We start from the raw sequence: 10,432 nt of genomic DNA, 5'->3' as shown, positions 1-10,432 counted from the left end.
TATTATGATCAATTCTCTAAAAAATATTATTATTATTATATTTGTTTTATCAAGGACAAAATCACCAGTTTGAATATAAAAACAAATAATTAACACTATGTTCTTTTGAAGGGATTGGACTGTACACCATGATTTGCAAGCGAGGAATTAAATTGAATGTGGTGTTCGTATGAAGAGAAATGCGCGGACTGATTTGAAGGTAAAAGCGAGATCACGCTACTGTTCACTCACCTGCTAATATGGTGAGATTTGCGATGATTTATGAGAAAATGACATATATGTCCTCTTATATTTATAAAATACCACGAAGGAAAAAACGTTTCGCTCGCCGCCTCTGACTGCCAGGCGCTGATCTGCTGCTGACTCCCGTTACCGCCACCAGCTAGTGGAGGCGATCGAGACAGATGGGCGGGGCGTGGAGGCGTGCCCCGTCGACACTGAAGATTACACGCTGTGCGAGGATCCGAGGCTGAACAACCAACAGAGCAGGGAGATAAACTAATGCAGGGAGAGGCATTGTCTCAGGCTGAAAGAGTGGCCATGGTTACCGGGTGTCGTGTTGTGGCCGAAGAGCTTGCACAAGGTGTGTGTTGTCTTTTTGTTACTTACAAAAGAGGCCTATCCGGATACAAGATTTGCGTATCCGGATCCAGCTTTTCAAATATTTTCAATTGAAAACGTATCAGGATCCAAACTTAGCGTATCCGGATCCACCTTATCAAATATTTTCAATTACAAACCAATATTACATTTAAAAATAATGTCTTTTTACTCCTTTATAATTTTTATAATATTTAAAAATTACTCTTAATTATTATTAATCAATTTCCTCTCTTTAATAAATTTATACATTTAAATATAACATTCAAAAATAATATTTTATATTATTTTAATAACTAGGGGCATTTTGGTAAATTACAATTTTTACCAATTAAACTAATTTTTTAAATCTGTCACATCAATCAAATCCTACACTGATTCTCACAAACTTTACTCTCAAATCCACTCTCAATCTCCCACAAATCCACTAAAAAAAACAACAATAAAATTACCTTCAAATATACTCAAATCCATTCAAATCATCTCCCCCAAATCTTCTCCCACAAATCTCCCCAAAAGAACACAGCCTTAATGATGCATTTTGTAAAATTTGGAAAGGTCGTTAAATTTTTTGAGCCATCAGAACTCGTATAGTCTTCAAATAATCAAATTATGCAAGTGCTATCAGAACACACAAACACAAAAAACACACACATATAGACGCAAACACAAATACACACATAAACACAGACACACATACAAACACTGACACACATAAACGCACACAGACATACAAACACTAACAAACACACATTCGAGCACAGACACATACACACATACATAAACACACAAACACAGACACACAAACACAACACACACAGACATATACACATAACAGACACACACCGACACAATCACATAAAATTTGTCCCAAAAAATATTTATATTCATTGTTTATAAAACCATATTTTTTTATCTTTTTGATTAATAATCTACCTTCAAATAAGTTATATTTTTTATTTTCTTAGCCATAATAAGCAATCAATTATACTCATAATTCTTTAAATAAAAACCATAATATATTATTTCATATTATTCATTTGATACATGGTACACAAACTTTATTATTAAGTAACATCATTGCCAGTTGTAGCCTTCTTCATTTATTCGTCGTAAGTGAATTCCAAATTTGGTGTAGTTTTATCCTTATGTTTCTCATTGATCTTATCATTATCATAAACTGACACATTAGGTCTTGGCTCAAAATCTTCCTTAACATCTTTCTTCTTCTTTGCATCCATGTCGTTATCACCGTAAACTGAAACATTAGGTCTTGGTTTAAAATATTTATCGACTTGGTTTTTTTCCCTCTCTTGAATATCATTGTCACCATAAGTTGAAATATTAGGTCTTGGTTCAAAATCTTTCTTAACTTTTTTCTTCGTGTTTGCATCAATGTCGTTGTCACCATAAGCTGAAACATTAGGTCTTGGTTTAAAATCTTTCACAACTTTCTTCTTTTCCTTTACACCCACCTCATTGTCACCATAGGTTGAAATATTAGGTCTTGGTTTAAAATGTTTATTGGCTTGGTTTTTTTCCTTTTCTTGAACATCGTCTTCACCATAAGCCGAAACATTGGGTCTTGGTTCAAAATCTTCCTTAACTTCTTTCTTCTTCTTTGTATTAATGTCGTTGTCACCATAAGCTGAAACATTAGGTCTTGGTTCAAAACCTCTTACAGCTTTCTTCTTTTCCTTTGCATCAACTTCATTGTCATCATAAGCTGAAACATTAGGTATTGGTTCAAAATGTCTCTGAATTTTCATTTTTTCCATACAATCATTATCATTGTTCCCATGAGCTGAAATATGAGGTGTTGGCTCAATTTTTTCAGCAACTTCCTTCTTTGACTCAATATCGATGTCCTTGTTATAATAAGCTGCAACATTGGATTTCAATTCAGATTTTTGTCCATCTTTGCTTTCTCTCTTAACATAAATTTCACCATTTTCATAAGTTGGAAGACCTGGCATATCCTGATGTTTCGTGACCATTTTCCATTGTTCTCCTCCCATTTTTCTTGATTCCACATTAGTTACAAACTTCTCGAATAAAAAATAAAAAGAAGCAAAATTAATTACTACCAAAAGGCAAATCATATCATATATATCTTAAATAAATAAATAAATTAGGTCACTTTGTTTTCGTTCGGAAATAAATATTATAATTCGAGTCACATTTCAACAAAAAATAAATAATATGATAAGTAAATGTAAAAATTATTGGCTGGATTAAACAATAATTTACTTAATTAAAATGTCTAACACATGAAAAGAATTATTGAAGGTATAAATACTGTCGTTCACCTTAACATAATCTTGTTTTTAGGTTTCGCACGACTTTTTAAAATTTTCACTTGTGATATTAATTAACTAATAGCCCCATAGAAAAATTCAATGTATAACAAACTATAAAAAAAAAAAATTAAGTACTAGTCATAGGATGAGGTAGAATTGTCTCAATTATATATTGTAAGAGGTAAATATAACTTTCCTTACATGATATAATTTACTTAACTAAAATAAGACCTTATACACATGGAACAATTTTATTGTTAACAAGCTTATAGGTTTGACTCTTTATAAAAATGCTTAAAATTTATGAATAATATATGATTTTAAGAAACTACGATATGATTTCATTGGTGTCTTTTTTATTTTCTAATTTTATTCTCTTAATTACTATTTTTAAAATTTAAATAATTATTCATAATAATAAAATTATTTTTTAATTTTATTATTTTAGTAACTATTTTTTGAATTTAAACAATTACTTATTATAAAAGACTTATTTACACTTTTATAACTATTTTTTTCAAATTTAAATGATTATTCATAATAAACAATTATTTACATAATATTACTTATAATATTTTTTATTTTAATAACTAAAATTAATTTTATCCATGACTACATACATTTTTAGTTTTTTTTTTTAATTTTACACTTTGAATTATTATTTTTAAAATAGAAACAATTTATAGATATTTAAAAAATACTTACATACATACACGATAACACCTGTATTTATGCTAATAATAATAATAATAATAATAATAATAATAATAATAATAAAAGTTTATACATAAGTAAGTAAAATGAACATTTACTTTTGAAATTCTTTTTCAATAATATAAATTTTGACTTTATTACATAAAATTTTATAAGATCTTAATCTAATTTATGTCTTATAATATTTGACTTAGCATAGGTTATAATTTTTATGCGAAGGCTTTACCTATTTATGTGGCTGTGACATTCAAAATTTAAGCCAGTAACTTAAAAATTTCATTCGTAGGAAAAAAAGTTAGGACAAAGTTTTCGTTGAACGTAATTTATAATGCAAATATTTGACAATTATAAAGTAAATAGAAATGGTAAAATTGAAAGTAAAGTTAAGGCATAAGGTAGGAGAAATGAAAACATACCAGGAAGATGAAAAGGACAAGCAGAGTAAGAAAAAACCTCATTTTCAAGAGTGTTGAAATGTGAAGAACTTGCAAGTAAGCTTCCCTATTTATAGCCTATTCATGGCTTACGTGTCTCTTCGCATGTTATTGTCACATCAAATTCTTTCAACCATACTGGGTTACAAAATAGTAATAAGAAAAAAAAAAGTTATTTCACACTAATAAATACAATTTATACAAGTAAAATGATATTTTAAAAAAATTAACTTTTATACTTTTAAAGAATAAAATGAAAGATAATATTAAACTAGCGTAAAGTGACCAATGCAACCTTTAACACTTTAATTACACATCCATGATTCGATAAATTCTTCAGATTTATGGATTTATTACTCAATAAGATAATAAATGTAAATAAAATAATAACAAAAATAGCTTCATTTTTTTTTATTCATAAAAATTGAAAACTCACACAATTGTTTAACTAGCTTATGTAAATTCCTTAATAATTACAAAGTATTATGTTTACCGATTTCTAAGAAAAAACATACACGGCAGTTGAAAAGGAAGAGATAATATATAAGCATTATCGTCATATTATAAAATATTTAAGCTGCTATATATGATGTTATTCAATTTATAGTAAATTATATAAAATAATTGAGTGACAGTATTATCAGATAGAACAAAAACAGTGCAATACTAAGATTCGCTGAAAAAGATCCGATCAAAGTGGACCTTCGTGTAATTAAAATACAAAGATAATACGTGGATAGCGTGACATTAATTTTTAAATATTAACAATTTTATATGCAAAAGCAATAACAAACGTTAGGAGGAAAAAATGTTTAAGTACCACAGGCTATGTTATACTAAAGGATCATGGTTAACAATTTTTTCAATTTTTAAAAAATATGTAATTATTTTATTGGTTTATTTATATTTTTTTTAAAAATATTTAAAACGTATGAATCATGTGTTATAAAAAATTTATAAAAAAAAATTAAAATAATTTTTTCATATACTTAAACCCAACCGAAATAATATGATCAGTCAACATCAATCCTCCAACAGACGAGTTTGACAATTTAATTTCATTACACTAACTTAAATTTATTTTCAATTGGTGAATCAACCTGCTCGGTATAATTTTAACAAACCAATATTTAATTAGATTTAAATGGATTTAATTTACTAACTCTTAAATAACATATAGTATAATATGTTAGCATTTATTTTAATTATAGAATAAATATTGTAGTATTTTAAGTTTCTATTTTTAAGAACAGTGGTCCATTAAGCCAATTATATTTATCCTTTTTAACTGTATAGAGGTTATAGAGAAGTTATTATATTCTTTAAAGATAAAGTCCAATCCATTATTTTTAAACCTTTGATGGCCAGACTTTATATAAAGAGGATGGGTTACTCTCAGTTTTTGATCACTAAGCCCACTCCTTTATTCAGAAAAACACACCATCAAATTTGAGTGAGTTAAGGTTTAGAAAACAAAACTGTCTTTGGGATTACAAAATTGCAATGGTACCTTATTCTTTCATCTTTGCTTCTGTTGATCTTGATCTGAATGTGTTACTATGATGTTTATATAACATCTTTAGATCAATTTTACTCTGTTCTATTTTTATCATTTGGTCTATTTAATTTTATCATAATAAGTTTATAATAATTTACTTTTAATACAATTAAAAATAAACACTTAAGATAATATATAGTTGCATATAATTTAATAATTAAATGAATAAAATTTATATTAATGATTGAATTGAATATATACAAATTTGAATAAATATTTTTTAAGGCAATGGTTCAAAATAAACTTCTAAAATATATACAAACATATAAATGTATAGGAAATAATATTTATTTAATAATTCAAATATATTACATATTAAAACAAATAACAAATATTTTAACAAACCAATATTTTTTACACGTTTTTATTTTATTTTATAATATCGGTAGTAGAACCAATCGATGAAACAGATAACATACTCCATAAATGAATTGAAATCAAGCACATATATATAAAACAATTAATCATTTTAAACATTTAATAAACAACACTGATCTAACGTATTAAATCAATTCAATAATATTCATAAAATAGATTATTCTTGGAAAATGAATTTGAACCCATCATATATAGTGTTTTACCAGATTCATAGATTTCTCACTAACTTCAATCTTAGGTAAAACTCATTAATTTAAATTTACAATTAAGGATACATGTGTTATGAAATATTAGTTGTGTAAAAATTATAGATGATATTTTAAATTGATAAGAGGTTAAATTAAAAATATTAAAATTAAAGAAATAACTTACAAAAAGAAGTTATAATTATCGTCTGTAAAGACATATATATTCATGCTTCTTTCCTTCATCTTCATAAAAAAATTAAAAAGAAATATAGGGTGCTCAATAATTGGAAGATCATATATCTTTCCATCTACATTATTATTACTACCAATGATCAATCCAAACGTATTGTTTGATAGAATCTTGAAAATTACTCAATTAAGTACAGAGTTTAATTATTTATTTATTATTAATTTATTTCTGATTCATAATCTAACATCAATTACTATCTCATTTCTTCATTCTTCTCTTTTCATTTCTAAAACCATTTATCATCCTTTTCATGATCACATTCTACTAACTAAAAACTAGTTGAACATAAAACATTTTTATTTGATCAAATTTCAATATTAAATTCATTTCTAACTTAATATATTTGTTAATTGAGATACGTTACTCTCTAAATCAATTATCTTTTTAAGAGTGTTTCGACTGTTTTTTTTTTTCAGTAGAATTTCCTTATATTCTTAGATTTTTTTAGTTCTCTAACTATATTTTTTTTTAATTTCAAGAAAAAGATACAGGAGGTAGAAGAATGATTGAAAAAAAATTAATTATGGGAGATATTTGAAAAAGAGAAAAAGGACAATGGACCGAAACATCAATAAAAAAAATTTAAACAAGCTACTCATAGCAGCACAACATATGCCAAAATCTCCCCATGTTTAAAATTAATGATACTGTTAATTATTTAATTATTTAATGTCCATGTGTCATAATCTACCTTTATTTGTCGACACAAAATCTGCCATGATTTTCCTTATTCAAGAGATCCGACAAAAACTTGCCACTTTAGTCATTTAAATACAGAATAGGTAAATATTAGGTTTAGTCATTTATATACAACTACTACATTGTTTGAATCTGTTGTCAACTTATTTGTGTAGCATCCTAGTTAGATTCACCCAACCCCACATTTCCATTAAGTAAATTCTTTATATCGTGCTAGCCATGAAAAAAAGAAAAATATATTTATCATTAAAAAATGTATTTTAAGACTAAGCTAATTTTATAAAATTAATTTACAAAATAAATTTTTCATTTATATACGTATTTTTTAAATTGATTTTATTTTTAATTAAGGTAAACCTTTAAATACATATTTTAACATCGATATATATATATATATATATATATATATATATATATATATATATATATATATATATATATATATATATATAAAAGATCATGTTAAAATATCTCAGAAACCCTCATGTTAAAATAGAAGAAGAAAACCAAGTTAAAAAAATTCAATCTGTTTTAATCACAATAATATTCAAACTTTAGTTTTTTAATTAGTCAATACGAAAATAAGCTAAGATTATGATCTGACTATCAGGAGTTTTTTTTATTTATTTTTTAAAACAAATTATAAACGAGGATGATGATTCAGAAGTGGGAAACTAAAGCCACGGTTTAAAATAAAAGAGAATGGGCTTGGAACTAGAGCCCAAGACTCATCAAAACCCAGACATAATCAATTGGGCCTTTTTTTCTGCTCCGCCATAATTTCTTTGCGCATCCCAATTTTCTGCACCGCCAATAAATATTTTTGCGCATTCCCAATTTTCTGCACCACCATAAATTTCTTTGCGCAATCCCAATTTTCTGCACCGCTATAATTTCTTCATGCATTCCCAAATTTCTGCACAGCCTTAAATTTCATTGTGCATTCCAATTTTCTGAACAGCTATAACTTCTTTGAGCATTCCCAGATTTGAAAACGAAAGAGTTTATTACGTGGAGGTGCAATTAATAATGATAGGGTGCATGAAGGAAAAAGCACTAAAATATCCCTACCTACCCTTAAATTCAATCTTGCACATAAATTTGTTTACCATTGAGAGAAGGAATAATATCCAGTATTTAATAAACGTGACAATCTCTTATTAGAAGGAAGGCCAAAGCTACACGTAAGACTATTTTATTTTAATATGTGATCTAAGTATTTTATTGCATGGAATAAAGATTAAGGCGAAAAACCATCTTTTCTTAGCCACCAAGTACCGAATTTGTACCTCGTCTTTTCGTCTGTCCATCATTTCTTACTTTCATCTTCTTTTTCAACTAAAATAACTCATTCATTCTCATCAACGTATTAATATTCTTTAAGTTATCAAATTATTCGCTCGTATCTTATTTGAGTAATACTTATATTCATAATATATTCATGCAACAATTAAAATATAAAAAATTTAAAGTGTTAATTAATCTCACAAATTAACTTGATGCAATTTATATTTATTTATATATTTTAAATTAACCTTATTTGTAAGTTGACTACTTTTAGCTTATGTAAAAAATAAAACAATGAACGCTTCATTAAAAACAGAAAAAAAAAAATAGTGAATTTGAAATTTTTTCTACAAAACTAAATTATATTGTTATTGTGAAATAGTTCTTGTTTGTTTTTAACTATTTGATTAAAAAAAATTGTTTTTATTCCTTCTTTTTAACTATTTGATTTTTAAGAAAATGGTTTTTATTCCTTCTTCTTCTATGTGTGTTTAGTGTTTCAATAGCATCCATCCATTTGAAATTTTTCTAAACGACTAAATATGTATTAATCGTGGGATTTAGATGATAAAAAAACACGATTAATTTAATCTGCGCGATCCACCAAACAATCTATGTGGGAAAGTTGCTCAAGAGATTATGAAGAGAAAACTATGTATATTCTGCAGTATGATTGTCAAAAATTCATCAAAAGCAAGAAGCTGGAAATTTATTAAAAGAAGGATTACTAGATAAACAGCAGGATTAAAAGCTACATAGGGTTTCAAACTTTTAGTAGAAATTTGAAAACATAGTGCTAAACAAGACTTAAATGCTACTTCTATCCCTCACATTTGTTGCATATGTGTATGGGAGCTTCAGTCTTGATTCTTCTGCTGCATCTCTTTCATGGGGACAACATGGGTGTGATATAGTATGACATTAGGTTTTACATCGAAGTCCCTGATAAAACGATCCTTCCCTGTTCCTGATACCTGGGAATCCTCAATAAGGTCTTTAATTGCTTCTGGCATAGCTTCTTCCTTCATAGTCTCCTCCCAATATCCTTTCAGGTCTTTTCTTGCGCTTCCGACAACCTATCAGTTTCAATGGAGACACAGACACAAAGCTTAGATTTCGCAAAAAGTAGAAATCAAAGTACAAAAGAGCAACATAGTTTTTGTGAAACAGATAGAAGAGATACCAGCAGAAGAGAGAAAAGTACGAAAACAGCAAATTTCGACTTCATGTTTACGCTATTCTGTGCAGAGTCGTCAGCCTCTGGATATTTCTTTAACCCACAACTGACCCACTATCCACACATACATATGTTTATATATGTCATCACACCAGTTGCATCATATATTAAAAGATTATTATTATTATTATTATTATTATTATTATTATTATTATTATTATTATTATTATTATTATTAGGGTTAAATATGTTTTTAGTCCTTATACTTTTGGGCGATTTTGATTTTAGTCCCTCTTTCAAATTAAGATACAATTTAGTTCTTCAACTTTAGAAAACTCTGGTTTTAGTCATTTTTACCAAATTTTTTTAACTTTATTTGTTGTTTCAAGCATGCATTATAGTATTTGGATTGTTTACACTGTTTGACACATTTTTCTTTAATGTTAACTGAGAAACATGTTTGAAACAACAAATAAAGTTAAAAAAATTTGGTAAAAAAGACTAAAACCAGAGTTTTCTAAAGTTGAAGGACTAAATTGTACTTTAGTTTGAAAAATAAACTAAAACTAAAATCGCCTAACTAAAAACATATTTGACCCTTATTATTATTCCTATCCACATGATTGATAAATAATAGTATATTCTAAAACATATAATAAAAAATCATCCCTCGGTATAGAAAACATTTCTTAAAAAAAATATATTATAATTCTTAAATAAATTTGAGTGTTTGAAGATATTTCTACATCATTTTTTTCTTCTTTACCGACATCAAAGATGTGGAGAAGAAAAAGTGGCTAGGCCTCGTAAAGCACTCACGTTCAATGTTCAATATTCACTATTTACG

The 10,432-nt window shown here is 26.9% G+C and overlaps 1 protein-coding gene across 1 annotated transcript; it reads right to left on the bottom strand.

Moving 5' to 3' along the window:
- Positions 1-1,621: 1,621 nt before the first annotated feature.
- LOC106760492 lies at positions 1,622-9,709 on the bottom strand. Its single transcript, XM_022780247.1, has 4 exons — positions 9,592-9,709; positions 9,269-9,484; positions 4,031-4,126; positions 1,622-2,645 (listed from the first exon to the last, which is right to left on the bottom strand). The coding sequence occupies exons 1-4, from the start codon at positions 9,634-9,636 to the stop codon at positions 1,704-1,706; spliced, it is 1,299 nt and encodes a 432-aa protein (XP_022635968.1). The 5' UTR covers positions 9,637-9,709; the 3' UTR covers positions 1,622-1,703.
- Positions 9,710-10,432: the final 723 nt, after the last annotated feature.

The sequence above is a fragment of the Vigna radiata genome, chromosome 5 (assembly GCF_000741045.1).
Source record: "Vigna radiata var. radiata cultivar VC1973A chromosome 5, Vradiata_ver6, whole genome shotgun sequence".
NCBI lineage: Eukaryota > Viridiplantae > Streptophyta > Magnoliopsida > Fabales > Fabaceae > Vigna > Vigna radiata.
This window is presented reverse-complemented; position numbering and strand designations above follow the sequence as displayed.

Bases quoted from the DNA above. Each gene is read 5' to 3' on its own strand.
- LOC106760492 (XM_022780247.1), bottom strand. From the start codon at position 9,636: ATGAAGTCGAAATTTGCTGTTTTCGTACTTTTCTCTCTTCTGCTG. The intron at 9,485-9,591 runs GTATCTCTTCTA...TGAAACTGATAG, and splicing joins TACTTTTCTCTCTTCTGCTG to GTTGTCGGAAGCGCAAGAAA. The intron at 4,127-9,268 runs TGAAGCTCCCAT...AGCCATGAATAG, and splicing joins TGCAGCAGAAGAATCAAGAC to GCTATAAATAGGGAAGCTTA.